At 37.1% G+C, this 18,741-nt stretch overlaps 1 protein-coding gene across 2 annotated transcripts in view; it reads left to right on the forward strand.

Annotated features, from left to right (window-relative positions):
- The first annotated feature begins 1,687 nt into the window (after positions 1 to 1,687).
- LOC131050798 (uncharacterized) overlaps positions 1,688 to 18,741 on the forward strand; it is a 28,759-nt gene continuing 11,705 nt past the window's right edge. The window contains exon 1 of one of the 2 annotated variants that reach the window (XM_057985069.2): positions 1,688 to 1,777. Coding sequence is in view for 1 of the 2 variants with exons in the window: in XM_057985067.2 (XP_057841050.2) it covers positions 1,962 to 2,022 (61 nt within the window). In the remaining variant the exon portion in view is untranslated. Of the gene's footprint in view, positions 2,023 to 18,741 lie in introns of both variants that reach the window. The other variant, XM_057985067.2, reaches the window with a different exon arrangement.

Here is an 18,741-nt window from a genome sequence, read left to right on the forward strand (position 1 = left end):
TGTGTAATGATATTCTAACTTGTGTTTTTCCTAGAGAAAAACCACTGAAAGCCATACTAATTTAAATCATCTTAAAAGTATTTTGAACATGAGGAGTAGCTTGCTTACCCATGGTTTTGATCAGACATTTATGGATGAAAAATTCCACTATTTTGGCTAAAATATGGTGGCATATTTGGAAGTCCCTTGAGTAACACCTCCTTTCCTTCAAATCAAAATTCCCAATAAACTATGTCAATCTCTTTTGAGCCCACAACTAAGAAAAATTACACAACAAACCTTATGTTCACCTATGCATATATTGAGATGGTTGATCTTCATTTTACAAGGGATGATGAATCAATTATCTTACTTATGACTTCAAATCCTTCAAATCCTTTAGCTTGAATTCCCCTCTTTACCACTAAGCCTTCATCAATCTCGTCAATGAAGTTGTGGGTATCTCCACTATCTATGAGTTTGATTCTACACCTACATAGAACTCCTTAAAAGATGAGAGGAAAATACCTTGATGTGCTCCTATGAGAGAAGCAAGTGTACCACCATCGATATCACCGCTATTATAATTTAGATGTGATTATCCATCTCTGAAAATCCCTTCGTACAAAACATGTATTGCACCTACCATGATAAAACATTCATTTTGTGCATAAACTATTATTCTATTATCTCAAGACATTTTTGTGAGAGCACGATCAATTATATGATCATAATAGATTTGATCCTCGAGTTTCTAAAATTTAAATTCAAATTTGGTGAGCTCCTATCCATTTCACTTGTCATGAGCTAACCAAACACCCATTTGCATGATTAATCACTATGTATCTATATTTAAAGGCATTTATTTGCATTCATGTAGTCTAATGAAAATTATTTGATGTGATTGATTTCTAGAATCCTCTCATTTTAAATATCCTCTCTCATCATATAGAGTATTCAATGATCACTCACCATATAAATCTTTTGAATAGAGCATTAAAACAAATTAGAATCTACATATTTATTATAAGACTTTTTACGTGGCTACAACTTGTTGTATTCGACCATTACACAATTGTAAAGCTAATCTATTTCAAAGATTGATGTAGAACTTAACCCCTAGCAATCCACATATTCTTTAATGCAAGCAATCTAGATATTATAGCAAACACTAGTGAATTTGATGAACCATAGAATAAGAGAGCATAACCTACATAATTGGATTCACACAACAAATGACAAATTTGTAGATGTAAATTGACTTACAAATACAAATTCAATAAAAATAGAACACAAATCTTATACAAAATTTAAAACAAAACACAAATACATGTATCCTTTCCTAATCTCAAAGTTGTTCAAATCCCAAAATATTATAATATTATTTATTTTAAACTTAAAACTAAATAATATTAACCCCCTTTGCATTTACATTTAACATTAAAATTAAAAAATATGACTTCCATATCTCTCCATAATTTGCTTATATATCTTACTAGATTATTTTCCTTCACAATAATGTTTAATGCAAGGTCAATATTTATTCTTTCAGATAACTGAAAAATAATATTGTAGAGTATAACTGGAATTGACCCAGTGATGAAGAACTTATACTCTTGAAAGAGAGGTCGCAAGTTCAAATCCCACAAAAGATTAAGATATATAAACCTTATCAACTTTGACCCATTACCAATAAAAAAATAATAATAATAATATCGTAGCATTAATCGAACTATGGGCATTGAAAGGGATATTTTTTCATTCCGGGAGTTTTTCCTCGACTTATCTTTCTTTTGAGGTTCGTGTGGCTCTCCAACAAATAACATTTTTAAAATTCTGTATTCTTTCGCCTGCCCTTGATTTTGTTGGCTGGGCCTATCTCAAACCAGAGAGACCAGAGCATATGTATTACAAATTCTAGTTTCTTTTAAAAAAATCATCTAGTTGCCTTAACAAAACTATGCATAGCCTGCAAAAATTGAATGAAGCAGAGGACGGAGTTCTGGTTGTCGGATAGCTTCTATCGCCTCATGCCTCCATTAGGTAATCTGTTGCTGCTGTGGTCGTGTATTAAATGTATCTATATAGTTTAGTTTCTGTATTTATTGTATCTATATTCTCAAATTGTAGTTGCAATTGAATATGGCTGTTTTTAAAAAATCTGAGTAACGGAATCTCTGAAATAGATGACAACCCTAAAATACCCAAGAATTTGAGAGATTATTCAAGAAAGAATTTCATATTGCATTTTAGATATCTAGTCGTTTTAGTGTAGTTGGATTGGATAGTTTCAGTTTAGATCCCATGGAAGTATAAAGTAAAAAGAAAGACATGTCTTAAGTCGCATTAAGGAATGGCCTTGTACACTGCTGGAGATTTATTTATTTGTGTAGTCGTTAAAATATTGAGGCTTGGACTAGGCTTGGAGTGGGCAGACCTATTTCGGCCTGACTCATCCTCAGCTAAAACATAAATGCAAAAACAGGAGAAATTAAATTGGATGATACTTAATCAAAATTACCCTAAAGTTGAGCAAAAGCCAAGAATCAGTCCTCCATGCCATTAATCCTGGTTTTCTGTACTGAATGCTGCAAAATAAAAATATGGATGTATATATATCATTGAGGGACGGATCTCCAGATGCAACCGAACGAGATTTGTTAGATCTAACTTGACTCAGGAGTTCATGAGAGTTTCCCCTTGGCTTATGGAGTTTCATAACTAATTATTCTCTTAGTTACAGTTCGGGTAGTTGTAATGTACATACTTAATCTCCATGCTGCAAAGTGTGATCCATACTGATCTGAAGAAGATTATGAATGATTAATTTGAAATATCCAAGGAGCGGTCAGCCGCAGAGGATGCATAGGTTTGTCCACAAGATGAAACTACTGCTTTACGGCAAGATGTGATTACAAAACTGCTGCAACAGAAGTGAAACTTCTGTGATGCTTTTGAAACTGCCGCCGGGATTCCGAAATCCTGCTTGATGACATCCGTTGATTTCGTCATGACTGGCCAAGACTGGATTTTGAAATGAAAAGCTGACGTATCCATTTCCATTTCCAATTGAGGAACTTCTTGTACACGAGGGGATGTTCCAACAGCAATAAATAGGGGTGAAGAGCACATCTGCATCATGGGAGGCTTGAGTGATTGTCTTATAGACCAAAATAGGAAAATTCAGCTGCTCATAGTGAATTTGTGAGCTTGATGATGATGATAGGAGCAATTTGTGTTGCATCCTTTTTCTAGCAGTAGCTTTTTTTATTTATTAATTAAATAGTGTGGGTAGGGCTCCTGCCCAATAGAGAAAACATTTTTTTTCCCTTGAAACCTATCTTAATGATCAACATTGAAATCATCCTCTAAAAAACAAACTAACAAAATCAAACATGAGAAAAATTACCATCCACCATGCAAACACTATCCAATAAATGAAAAGTAGGGCTCAAAAGAAACACTGGCTTGCACTAATCATTCAAAGCCACCGGCATCAATCTGCAAAAAGGAACCTACAAACATTAGGTTAACAGACACCACATCCTCTAATCCCATGATCCCATCAACAACATTCGCACTCTAGCCCACCCATTCTTGCACTGTAGCAGATTCCAAACAATTCCTTCTCATTTAGGAAGAAGAGCCAAGAGCTGAGACATTCAAGTAGGGAAATTTACTGCTTTGAAAGATTTGTTGGTCGTTCTTTGCCTAATCAACTTCACAACACCAAATAGTGGACCAGGAAAAACACTAGAAATTGTTGGTGTGTAATCATGCTTAGGTGGCTTGTACATGTGGCAAGTTAGCTAGGGTGGTAGGTAGGACATTTATTCTTTATATACCTCCATTCCTTTCCTATGTACTCACTCACTCATTCTATTCAATCATCTTCATTTGTTTGCAATTTTCTCTCATTGTTGTTTCTATTTGCCTTGTGGTCCTAGCTAAATCTTACATGGTATCAAAGCCTTTCCTAGTGCAATGGAGATGCAAATAATTTGCAAACAAAATTATTATGAAGATTTGAAGTGAGGGCTTCAATCTAGAGTTTGAAAGTCGTGATTTGGCTTTTTAATGTAAATTCAGCATAAATTTGGTAAATATTTTTTTAAATATGTGGTGAAATTTGTAATCCATCATGTCAAAACAGTAATTTCATCCTTTTGTTGCTAGGCTTAATTTAGAGAACTATTTGTCTTGGAAACAAGGGATATTGAATCATTGCCATGAGCATGGTCTATTACTCTATCTCCTTGGACTCGTTCTTGAACCACATGACAAATATCAGAAGAACAAGTGGTTTAACAAAAATGACAAGGTTTATGGACTAATAAACATTACAGTTTATGAGGGATATATTCATCACATAGAGCACTCTGAGTGCCCTTTCACTGCATGGACCATCATCCAATAGTTTGTTGGAGATCTTGAATCTTATTTAATTGTGATGTTCCCTTCAATGAGACACCTACTACCATGGCTTGTGAGGACATATCCTCAGAGAGTGATCAGTTGGCATGTAGTGCTCCTCCACATATTGTTGTTTCCATAGTTGAGGACACTTCATCTCCTCCAATTGATGACATTTCAATCTCCTACAGTTGAGGACACTTCATTTACTGTTGCTACTTCCGAGTTCAACGACGCTTCATCGACAACTTCCAGTGGTTTGATGCAACATGATTTTCATCGTCTTCCTGAGATAGCTCATTGGGACACAATTCTACCAGACATTCCATTTTTATTTGTAGAGTCCCACATTGCAGACTTGGAGGACACCATTGAGGACATTCATATCCTCTTTCTTGACAACTTCTATGGAGTCGCATCATTGTCTTCCTATGTTATGGGCGCATCTTCAGACCCTCTTCTTCTCTCTTTGCCAATATTTTCTTCTATTGTGGCAGTACCAAATTCTCATTGGTCCAACTATCATTATACATCCATGGTCACTATACTTGAATCTTCTATGGTATCTGATTCATCTTATCAACATTTGTCACACTTTAGCATTGGGTTGGAGACATTTGAGCAGCATTTGGAGGGTTCATCATTGTCTTTGGACGATGATCTGCATTGGTCTTCATTAGATTCTTGATTGTTATCTTCGACATTATGGCCTAGAACACTTGATTTGTTTGGGATATCTTTTGGCATCGACATGGGGACACTCGAGTAGCATTCAAAGGCTTCATTCATCTCGAGTTTTCTTCTCTCATATTCCTTTCAAGAATGGGAAGATAACTTGCATACTTCTGTGGTTCTATTTCTTCCCAAGGGAAGGAATGTTGTTCTGCGGGCTTGGATCATCTCTAGCATTCATTGTCGGACATCGACCATCATTGCAGGAGACGCTTCATTGAGGGGGGGACTGCTGGATCTCTCTCCTCCTTCTCTCTCATGGGAAGGATTTTTTCCTCATATGGGGTTTTGTACTTCTCATACATTAGAGAGCTTGTTTTCCCTTGTTTAGGGGGGAGTTTTTTTCCCATAGGGTTTTCTCTTCTTTATGAGGTGTATTGTACTTGGGTACCTTATTAACCTTTGATGTTGGGAACCACTCTTTTGCCTCACCTAAGCTATGCCTAAGGGGGGGTGTTGGGGTGCAATCATGCTTAGGTGCTTAGGTGGCTTGTCCATGTGACAAGTTAGGTAGGGTGGTAGGTAGGACATTTGTCCTTTATATACCAACACTCCTCTCCTATGTACTCACTCACTCATTCTAAATTTCTATGCAATCATCTTTATTTGTTTGCAATTCTCTCTCATTGTTGTTTCTATCTGCCTAGTGTTTCTGACTAAATCTTAGAGAAACCTCCATATGGCCCTTTGTGTGAGTGTTCATGAGCATAAATAACATTAAGGTAGTCAAGTGTTTGCTGCTACCAAACTTGTTTGTCTCATTGGGGAGTCTCCAAGATTATTTTTTTGAATTTTTGCTGTGAATTTTTTTAATTTCCAGCTCTGTAATTTCTCTTTTTTGAGCAACATTTACTTTCTTAAGTATTGTCATTTGTTTCATATGCATAATAACAATAGTTCATGTTCAAGTGACTTTTCCATTATAGTTTTGGGAGTTCATGGATCATTTAGGTATCAGAGAAGCTATTTGATCTTGCAGAAATCTTGGAGTGATTTGATCTTGTGGAAATTTTGGAGTGAGTTTGTGTTGACGTGTATTTTGTACACAATCATACACAGAATAAAATACCTAAAGGCATCTTATCCTCTCTTGAGAAAATAGTCTCTAACTGCTGAAGATTCGCGTAAAGGATCAGTTAGGTAGACTCCAAGGTTCTTTTAGTGGGGTCTCCACGTGTGGACAAGCTCCAGTGGTATGATATGATTTGCTGGAATCACAAGGGGACTTACATTGAACTTCCGATCTGCTTTGCTGGACACAGGCTCTTACTAACTTAGATTAAAAAATGGAAAAAGGATAAGGGCGAAGAGAGGATCTAATCCTAATACTAAGAATGTAGGAGCAATGATTTGATTTTTGATGAAACTCTAACTAGGTCTTGTTTTGACATCAATGGAACATCTACACAAGGCTAGTGCGATCTTCTAAGGAAGCTTTATGATGTTCAAATCATCACCGCAGGCATAGATACCATCCAAGTTGATGCATATCAATGAAGAAGCGACAAATTGAAATTGAGCTTGAGCTGAACGATTCCAGTTGACTACACAAGGCAAGTCTGCAATCAACAAACTGCTAGTAGTATGGATATACGAATTCCATCATCAATTAATCACATTTCCTCCATTCATCTAATCATTTACCATCTAAGATTGAAGACTTCAACAAGAAACCATGCAAATTGCAAGAAAACGACATATTTCACCATTACTTCAATGAAAATGGAGTTTGTTTACAATCAATGGCAACAATTTCTTGCCTTGTCCTCCTATTCTACTCTCTAACTACTTTCAACTATTTCTATACTATCTCTAATCCTCTAATCTCTCTAACTCTAATTCTCTTTTACAAATGAAATGTTTGGGCTTATATAGTGCCCACAATACAATCTGATGGCTTAGATCAATTCAAGATCAATGGCCAAGATTCAACAATGAAAAACCCTAATTAGGGTTTGTTACAACCATTACATAACATTTAATGTTTGACCAATGATAAAATTGTATTGCTTGGACACATGTCCCTTTTAGAAAAATTGACCAATGGATAGCCAGGGTAGGTACATCGGAGTTTGTGCCACCTTCCATGAGTTAAGTACATTGAATCTGGTCATGCTGAGGTGGAACACACTGACTGGAGAAATGATGACTAGGACGCCACCTCATCTAACACTTGTAACTTGGTAGATATTAATCTTGATATTGTTGAGAAACTTGCTTTAATTAATTCCTCTAGATCTATTTTGCTTCTTCAACGAGCCCTTGTTCTAACTCCTTGCGTCCTTGATGTGCAGGAAGATGATGTACCTCGCCTTGGAACGCTGGATTGCCCTTGATGATGTTAGTCCAAAGAAGGTCGTCCATGTCCTGGCTTGATCGTCCTGGCGAAGACCGTCCTTGATCCGGCTTGATTTTCCTTGAAGAGACCTCCATTTGATGCCTACACAACATTTCAAAATTAGTAACATGATTTTGCAATACATAACATAAATTAGAGAGCAAATTTTAGGAAACTTAATGATAAGTCCTTTATTAATCATTTCCTAAAAAAAGACTGAGCTAAGGAAAAACAAAATTTCAAAATTAAGGCAATGACAATCAAAATTCGAAATTAAAACAAGAGATCTTGCCATACCTTACTTGAGAGCTTAACTCTAAAATGCAAAATGAATAAAATCGCCTAGGCAAAATTTGAAATAAGATGGTCTTGATGTGATCTTCAAAAGAACGTTCCTCTTATCAACTTCGCCACCCTTCAAGTCTTGGACGTGATCTCCTCTTCAAGTTAGCAATTTCGCCATCTTTGATATGTCTTTGACGTCCTAGGCAACTTCGCTCAAATGGAAACTTCAAGTTCGCACCACCTTGCTTTGAAATAAAATTCGCCCCTTTGAATACAACTTCGCACTTCTCCCTTTGATCGCATTTGAATGATAAAAAGGTGATGTAAAAATGAAATCTTTCACCCTCCCTTTATAGCGCTCACACCTTAATTACTACTAGGCCGACTTTGTAATTAAAAGCGAATTTAAAATAAAGTAAAAGGCCGACTTTTGGTAAAATGAACAAATAAATATCAAGCGCTCCACTCAATTTTTATTAAAAAACTTAATTAATTATTTGCCAACGTTTTTTAATTTGTAAAATTTCGATTTTTAATAAAGGCAAAATAATTAATAAATGATCAATGCTATATTAAATGCTAATTTAATAGGATTTTCAAAATTTATCGATTTTGGCATTTAAGGAAAATTTGAAATGTTTATTTGGCGCCAAAAATATGAAAATGAAGTGGACGTACCTCATCGCCCTGGTCCCTTGGAGAGGGACAGGAGCGATTTTGCTCTTATGGGCCTCATTTCACTTCATCACCTTCGAAAATTATATTCAACGGATTCGCAATGCCTCCTTTCATTCAATCATGCCTTGAGATCGGTTGAAATTTGGTGAGAAAATCATCTACAACAAAAATCGCTCTGGTCCCTTCCTGAGGGACAGGAGCGAACTTAAGCATTTTGGTCCTTTGTTGACGTTTGATAATCTTCAATTTGTCTTCAACGGGTTCGATTGACCTCCTTTCTTGCCTTCGAACATAAAATTTGCTTGGTCTTTGTTCAGGACGTACCTTATGAAGAACTTCGCTCTGGTCCTTCAGTGAGGGACAGGAGCGAATTTGACCCTCTAGGCAAAACTTCATCATTTCATTGTTTTTGATCAAGTCTGGATGTTCTATCATGCTCATTTCGTCCTTTACCATGCCTTTGATGTCTCGATTCGTCCAAACAAGGTCAGGAATGGCTCAACTAAGCATTTTCGCTCTGGTCCCTTGGTGAGGGACACGAGCGATTCGCCTTGGTCCCTTGGAGAGGGACAGGAGCGCTTTTCGCTCTGGACCCTTGGAGAAGGACACGAGCGAAATTTGACTTTTCGCACTCTCTATCAGGATAATTTTTATGGAATATAACATTTAAGTATAAGTTTCTTATACTTTAAGTTATATTCCATATATACTTTCAGGATGTTTGAGAGTGGTTTCAGACCTCCAGGGGTTATATTGCAAAATCTAGTTTTTGGAGGTTTTTTCAGTTTCCAGACTTAGTCAAATTTCAGGATCAGGACATTCCAGACTTAGCCAAATTTCAGGGTTAGGACTTCACTCAAGCCGGACTTGCTACCCTATTGATCTCCCCGACAGCACTTCAAGTTATATTCATTTGATAAAATGCACCTCTTTGGACCTTTTCACATCGTCCAGACGTTAAAATCTTGCAAGGACAAAGCAAAATTGGATTTGTAGCTTCGGTCCTTCACTGAGGGACAGGAGCGATTTTTCCCCTGGAGGCATTTCTGTGCTCATGAAAATCTTCAATTTATATTCAATGGAAAGATCTCGCCTTTCTCCATCACTTCCAATTCGTAATTCATCTTGACCCTGCAGGAATAGTAAGATATTTGAAAACGAGCTCCCGTCCTTCACTGAGGGACAGGAGCGATTTTGCTCCTACAGGCCAAAATAACATGATTTTACACATTTAATCACATCACAAGGCAAAAACAAATCATTTCCAATGCCCAGGATCAAATATCAAAAAAGTCAAAATTTGGTCAAAAATATTCAATTGGACAAAAATTCACATTTCATCTTCAACACTTAGACAAATTTAAGCTCTGCATCAACATTCCAATTGAAAATTAGACCATTCTGGCAAATTCATTGCATTCAAAATTTGCATTCTAGAAAAGGAAATTCAAAAAGCTCCCAAAACTGACTGGATTTTGGTCCGAAAAGACGGTAATTAGAACCCTAAGGCTTGACCCTAAATCCAGACAACTAACAAACTAACAAAACCCTAGAAAAAGGAAAGCGAAAACGAGCAAAACGAGCAAAAAACACGGGTCCCCATTTGCAATGGGGCGATGTGTGAAAACGTCACAACAGTTTGCTATATGATATTTACTAGATCTTTAAAGGAAAAGAAGTTGCAACCCTGCGATCCAAAGATCAAAACCCACAAGTGAAATAAAGATGTTAAAATAGAAGATTTGAATGCATGTGTTTTTGCCTTTGAGACTCATTTGGAAGGTGTGTTGAAAAATCAACAATGAGATAACAACAAAGGCAAATGGTTCAAGAGTAGTCTTCCATTGGCAATTTGGTGAGGGCTCTAGCCAAGAAATTTGGCATTAGAAACAATGAAGAAGACATTGATAATGAGACCGTAATTTCGTTGGATAAAAAGCTATTATGTTACCCCGATAGATGTTCCTCCATTGTGCTAGCTGGTGTGTACTTGAATCGGATGGTGAGGTCAACAATCACGTGTCCATGAGGGGTTGGCTTGTGATGGCACTCTGGTGGGATGCAAATCCCATTCTTAACGTTGGTGGGCTATTCACCACTAGTCTGGGCTTTAGGTCTAGTGGTTGCCTTTCTTGATATTAGATTCAAGGTCGAGCCCTATGGAGTGAGGTGGCATGTAATGCATTTTGCTAGACGAAAACCTAGCATGCTGGCTAAACCTCAGTGGGCATTCTTCTGTTGTCTTAGCAAGCATGTACCTGAACTAGACGGTGGGTCAAATAGCCATCTGTCCACGAGGGAGTTGGCTTGTGCTTGCTCTCTAGTGGGACAAAAATCCCACTCTTAACATTGGTGCATTCACCATTAGTCTGGGCTTTTGGTGTTGTGATTGCCTTGCTTGGTATCAGATTTGAGGTCTCAAGGTTGAGACCTGCATAGTGTAGTGGGCATGTAAGTCCTTGTTGGATGAAAACCTAGTATGTTGGCTAATGTAATGCCCCCAAATTTGGATTAATTTGTTTGTGCCCAAAATTGACAATTCCAAAAAATATTATTACTAGCTAACTATCTTATAATTAATCATAACTTACTTTGTTAGGAATCTCAAAAGGGTGCCAATAAACCGCTCAACCCGACTAAGCTTGAGAGCACGCCACATCCAAATCATGGCAATTCGCCTTTTATCCCACAAGCGGTAGGAATATCCAACTATGACCAGTTCTATCCCTTGGGGTAATCTGTTCGCCTCTCGGCCCACAAGTGGCTGGAACATCCAACTATGACCAATTCCATCCATTGGGGTGGTCTACTTAGTTCGGGGGAGCCGGTGAACTGCACATATATATATAGACACACACACACACACACATAATTTTCTGTTTATAGAGAAATATAATTCAAGAAACATTCGTATCAGAAACAAGGCATACACATAGTAAGATTGATGCATAACACACTTACTTTCATACCAATTACTTTACTTTATTATGTATAATGGCTGGTATGGTCTGAATACTGTTTCTCTCAGATCAGACTGTCTTCCTTTCCCCATACCCTTTCTTTGAATGCTGGTTGATCCTTTATATCCTTTCATTGGTATTGGAGGGTCATGACCTTCCCTTTGGTCACAACCGCTTGTAGGGGAGACAACTCTTTGTTTGACTGCTGCTTTTCTTAAACTTATGGAATAATTCTAATTGCCTCTTAGCAATATTGTTTATACTTATCTAATCGTTTCTTGCTGCTTGTGGAAATTGCTGTAACTAGAGGAGAGACGATCCATATTATTTAATGTACAATATTCCTTATTAAACACAGACTGCCGTAGAACACAACTATTGCTACCTTATGATCATCGTTGGGGGAGGGGAAATTGTGAAGTCTTACATGTTGTAAGACAATTTCTAGATTGTAATTAAGATTTCAGTCTAGTGTCATGATAGGGACATGACAGTCCGCCCTTCCCAAAATTGCTTGTCCTCAAGCAATGATTGCAAAGTCTAATTTGAATCCACCTTCCACTGCACTACTCTGATATAAGTTATAGATTGAATTAAGACCTATATGTTTCCTCCTTTAATTTGAATGCAAATTATAACCAATAGTTGGAGACTACCAAGATTTAATTTAAGACAAGTTTTCTCTCATCTTTCAGAGAAAAGGATCAAGGTCATCTTATAATTGTGCTAATTGTATTTGCAGAAATTGATTAGGTTTGGCCATATGTCTGCACATTAGATATCTTTGTGAATTTTAGCATATATTAAGATGAGGATTAGAAGCATGGCACACATCTACAACCTTAAATGCAATGTTCCTTTCTAAACAAATTCACATCTCTTTTGGTTTACTCTAGTTATTCTCATATTCTATATCAACCAAAAATAGAGCACATGCTGGAAACACATCAAGTATGAGCCAAAGTCAGAGCATACACATAAAGGCGCAGAGCATACACATAAATGCAGACATGAAGCATACATGCAAAATACATGTATTGTTAGATCCTTCTTATTCACCAGAATGCATCCATTGATTTATTTTTACCCTGCAGGCTGGTAGGATCAATGCTCTGATACCACTTGAAATATCCTCAAATTTGGATTAATTTGGCTGTGCCTAAAATTGGCAATTCCAACAAATATTATTACTAGCTAATAATCTTATAACCAATCATAACTTTGTTTGGTAGGAATCTCAAAAGGGCATCAGTAAACTGCCCAAACCGACTAAGCCTGAGAGCATGCTACATCCAAATCATGGCAACTCGCCTTTTATCACACAAGTATCAGGAACATCTAACTATGACCAGTTCCATCCCTTGGGGTGGTCTACTTAGTTCGGGGGAGCCGGTGAACCGCATCTCCCTATCTTATTCTCTCCAACTCACATCTGATTGGTTATGGACAATCATACATGTGTATATATATGTTATCTATTTATTTAGAGAAATATAATTCAAGAAACATTCTTATTAGAAACAAGCCCCATTAACACATATATTAAGACTGATGCATAACACTCTTAGTTTCCATACCAATTACTTTACTTTATTCTGTATAATGGCTGTATGGTCTGAATCGTGTTTCACTCGGATCAGACCCTCTTCCTTTTCCCATGCCCTTTCTTTGGATGCTGGCCGATCTTTTATATCCTTTCATTGGGATTGGAGGGTCACGACCTTCCCTTTGGTCAGAACCACTTGTAGGAGAGGCAACTCTTTGTTTGACCGCTGCTTTTCTTAAACTTATGGAATAATTCAAATCGTCTCTTAGCAATATTGTTTACTTAACGAATTGTATCTTTCTTCTTGTGGAAGATTGCTGTAACTAGAAGAGGGACAACTATATTATTTAATGTATAATATTCCTTATTAAACATGGAATGCTGCTACCTCATGATCATCACTGGGTAGGGGAAATTGTGAAGTCACGTTGTAAGACAATTTTCATATTGTAATTAAGATTTTAGTCTAGTGTCATGATGGGGATATGACTGGCAAACATTCCTTTGTTGTATTGGTGGGTGTGTACCCGAACAAGATGGTGGGGCAAGCAGCCACGTGGCCACAAGGGGGCTGGCTTGTGGTGGCACTTTGGTGGGATGAAAATCCCTCTCTTGATACTAGTGGGCACCATTCACCGCTAGTTCAAGCTTTTGGCATTGTGGTTGCCTTGCTAGTACACCAAAAGCCTATTCTAATGGTGAATGGTGCCCATCGGTGTTAAGAGTGGGGTTTTTGTCCCACTAGAGCACCAATTTGAGCTAGCTCCCTTGTGGACCCCTGGCTGTTTGTCCCACCATCTAGTTTGGGTACTTGCTCGCCAACACGAGGGAGGAATGTCTATTGGGGTTTATGTTAAACCCATGATAGGACTAAGAGAGGGGGGGGTGAATCAGTCTGAAACATTTCAAATCTAATCTAACTAATATTAAACAAAAATTAACAACACTAAAAACATCAATCATTAGTACATGAACATCGGATTTACATGGAAAACCCAATCTTGGAAAAACCATGGTGAGAATCATACTAACAATATAAATATAGTTGATTACAAAGTTTTAGACTTACAGCCAAGGAGCAACATGCACCTAATGAACTTGCAAGACTAAGGTGCACTACCTTAGGGCGAGATACATGGACTTGCTCAATTGAGGCACATTGCTTCAGGGCAAGATAGAAAGGAGGCTACCAAGAGACTCACTGTCTTCCAACAATAGAAAGAATAGTAGAACTGATATGAGAAGAATCTCTTGATCATGAAATTGTCCTTGAACCCTTGTGTCAAGTGACCAACATTATGGCAAACATCTCTGTTAATCATCACTATCACAACACACTATCTCACTGAATGTATCACTTACAAAGCTCTTCACAAATTGACTTTCACACATCTGCAGTCTCAAATCTGCTTTCATATCATTCACATTCTCTTCTCATCAATTCACACACTATCCATACCATCACACACTCAACTCATACATCCACACTCCTTAAATATAAGATAGATCATCAAAAACCTAATTGAGGGTTGGCCAAGAATAAAATAAACATTATCACACAAAATAAGCCACCCGAACCAAAAATACTAAAGTTGTGCACTGTAGGATAATTAGGGGACCCAAATCTATCACAATACATCCTTTCAAGTCGAATCCAATGAACCACACACACTAACACATCCTCTAAAGTCGCCACCAAACAAAACATGTATATAAACAATAAGGCTTAGTACTCAGTCAGCCAAAAGACATCTTCTAATGCAACCTTCATGGTGAGACCCATAGCGATGTTCAAACTCAACCTTCAATCCATATCTAGACCAAAAGGTATGATCCAAACAAGATAATCCAATCGGACACACCAAAACATAACATAATTGAATATACCAAGTACAGACCAACACAACTCACTTCCGGAACAAAAACACCACCAGTGAATTGAACTGAAGCACTGCACGAACCACATAAACATGTCCATGAAACCACAACATAAGATTCAACATATTCAGAGGCCACCAAAGACTTTCCAGACCAGTTTGACAGACGCCTGTGAGAATTTGCCAAGATCTAGAGGCAATGGAAAGCATAAATAAGAGAGACAAAATAGATGATAGGAATAAATTGTATTCTATCAAGATGCAAAATATGATCAACTGGATCATTACAAGATGTTGATTGATTATTATTCATACAAAGTAGATGAGCTTGCTTATATATAGGCAAGGCTATATGGATATGTGAGCACACAAACATGACATGTGGCTCAATAAGAAACAAGGGTAGGTTGAAATAGGAGTGGGTAGGTAGGAGAAACAATAAAATATTCCACATGAGGTGGAATGTAACAACAAGAGAAGAGAAGATCAACACCATAAAAGGTGGAAATTCTCCTACACACACTATCCCAATGTGGCACAAACACCCAAGTTTCTCATACCCAAACTACTATTAAATGCATGTACCTAAGTAAACTTAAGTAAAGTGTAATAATATCCAAGATGAATAATTATTTACACCAACAACACCCTTATTGTTAGAGAACAACAACCAACTTTTGTACTCCACGAACCAAAAAAAACCATAATCATTCAAGGAGAGTAATAATGCTTTCCCTGTTCTCTCTTTTGTTGGTGGGTAAGTGATCCTCAAACAGGTTGTTCTCTTTTCCATCATAAGACCTTGCTAAGAAGAAAGAACCCTTGGGACATAATTCGGCTCTTCTACTCTAATGGCCTCTGTAAATTTTTTTAAAGGCTTGGTTGTTATGATTTATATCATCCTTTTCCAAAATATTACAAACTCCATTCGATTCACCTTCTCCATTCTTAAAAGCCTTAGAGATTTCTTATCAACTGATTCATGTGCCATTCAATAGCGAACTTGCTCTTGATTAATTGTATCTAGGAGATAATACTTCCATTGAATACATTAAAAACTAGAGGCCTTGCAATCCCGGCAACCCAAACCAAATGACAGTAAAGATAGACTATACATACACATGGGGCATAAAAGAAAATTGAGAAGTATCTAAAAGTCCTAAAATATATCCCACTACATAAAGGAAATTTTTTATGGAAAACATAAACAAAAAACACTAAAAGTACAAAGAGTAAGAAAATCACCAATAATGAACAACATGAAGGAGAAGAGCTCTGAAATCAATAGAAGAAGATTATTTGTTTTCCATCGCCACCATCAGTAGGTAGGGCACTTCTCAACATTAGTCCACCTCTTCTATTGAAAGACTGCTTGTTATAGAAAGCAAGATCTTTATAAATTGTTAGTTCATCCATTTTGCTTATGTAATGTACCAACAAATTTCATGAGGCTAATTAATGACATGTTGAAGAATTTCATAGATTCCCGTGTATTTCTATATTTGGAGGGCATCCCAATTTTTAATGCAACCTTGGAAAAACATTTCATCCATATCAAGCAAGTCTTAAAAGAAAAACAACTTTATTTACCATGAAAAGTGTGAATTTGGTAAGGAGTTTTTGACATTGGACATATGGTTGGAGGGTTAATTCCATTTGTTATCATTTAGAATTTTTTATTTCAGCTATTAGAGGATATCCAATATATGAGAGAGTATTATATGCAGTAGTTCAAGCCTAGGTTGCCAGTTCAGGTTTGGGTTTGAAGAACTGGTTCGTTGGTACAACAAAATTTTGAAATGGGGTTTGGGTTCGTTAGGACAAGAACACACACACACACACACACACACACACACACACACACACACACATATATGCAGCTTATAAGCATGAATTAAGATTAGAATGTCACATAATATCATATAAACAACAAAAACACCACAAACTTGTAACCATAGCATCGTGATCATACCATCATAGCATCATATACTTCAAGTTCAACTTCAAAATATTGAAATGATATCAAGTATCATTGTTTCAAAATTCAATTTGCAACAATTGGAACTTTATACTAAGTTTAATTTTTTAAATTTTAAATCATCTAAACATCTTCTTCTTCTTCTTCAACGGCATTAGTTGATTCAACAATACTGCCAAGGCCAATGGGATCAGCTGCACCAATAACATTCTCGCTGTCCAAGTCCTCCAATGCAGCAATTGCAAGCTGAGAAGTGGAAGCATCCAAGTCCGTATGCTCTGCATTCATATCCCACATCTTTGAGTCCCCTTCTTTGTATTCATTCTGCTTTTGTGAAAGGAGACGCAAGTTGGAATGCACATATACTAAGTTCTCCGCTCTTTTTGATTGCAACCTATTGCGCTTTATAGAGTGGAAGAAAGAATATGTGCTCCATTTTCTTTTTGATGTAGATGAACTAGCAACCTATGAAGACAAGACAAAGCAAACAATTAAAACTAAATTATTGAAGTTATAAAATTTCTAGCAACCTATGAAGACAAAGTAAATTAAAATTATAAATAAAACTTACTTGTAATATACTTTTGACTGCGAGGGGCTGCAGCAATTGGAATCATTGGCCATGGAGGTACCACCAACTATGGGCATCCTCCTTAAATCGATGACGAAGAGTGTCAATACTTAGATCTCTTGCATTAACAAACTCTATGAACCCATATGAAATCAAATCTCGCATATTATCATCAGGAAAGAGTCTCAGGAATGCTGCCTTGTACCCATCAGACACTTCTAAATCTCTATATGGTTGAAGCCTTCCCGGCATATCAAGAAATTGGTTTCTATAATATTTTGGTATCAATGCATAGGCAAGAGATGTAGAGGAGTGGTCATCTTGTTCCATTGTTCTACAACAATTGCTTGCAATTGTTTGAAGAAGGTTTCGTGAGGGTCTTTCTCTTTGTCATTTATGATTTTCTTCAACTTCTCAAGCATTGAGTCGATGCCATCATACACCTCTCCAATGCAAGGCCTATTTATGTCAGTGTAGCGAAGCAAGCTCATAATGGGCTTGGTGAAGCAAAGGAGATACTCCACATTTTCCCACCATGAGTCATCCAATATCCTTAGCCTAATTTTTGCTGCCCTCTCAGTGCTGCTTTGCTTCCGTATAGATCAATTTTTGCTGATCACCATATTGCAAAGTGTCGCTTTCACTTTTACAAGTCGTTTCAAGACGATTAATTTAGATGCAAAATGGGTCTCAGCAACCTGTAATAGAAATTAAAGCAAAAAAATACAATTAAATAGAGACAAACATGTAAAAGGAATACACAATACAGTTTACACAATCAAGTTATGAAAATTAGAAAATGTAAAATACTAATTTTAGTTTTTTTTAATTAAATTACCACTTCAAGTTCATTTACCTTCAATAGCTCCAAATTTGAGAATAATCTGAAAATTCCTTGAGACATGTGGTGGCTCGTGATAAACATCTGGATGTCCTCAGCCTTTGCATACACATCTTTGATCCACCCAATTTATTCCCAATCTTTTGTAGCATAAGATTGAGTGAGTGGGGTTGCACAAGGTGTCCAAAAGATATGCTGATATCGCTCTTCAACCAACAAACCAACAGCTCTACAATTCTTTGTGTTGACTGTTATGACTTGAACAACGTTTCTAGGTCCCACTGTCTCAATGGCAGCGATGAGAATATCAGCAATAAATTGCCCATCTTTTAGTTGCCCCTCACAATCCATGGATTTCAAAAACATTGCCCCTTTAAGGGACACCGCTATGACATTGGTCAAGGGATGGTTTCTTGAATCTTTCCACCCATCTAAAACAATGAATATCCCTGTCTCAATCCATGAATCCCTTATGGGCTTCAATACATCCTCAACCCCCCTGACCTCTCTTTCCAACAAGGTGTTGTGTATCTTCTCATAACC

This window comes from Cryptomeria japonica, chromosome 2, assembly GCF_030272615.1.
Source record: "Cryptomeria japonica chromosome 2, Sugi_1.0, whole genome shotgun sequence".
NCBI classification, from domain to species: domain Eukaryota; kingdom Viridiplantae; phylum Streptophyta; class Pinopsida; order Cupressales; family Cupressaceae; genus Cryptomeria; species Cryptomeria japonica.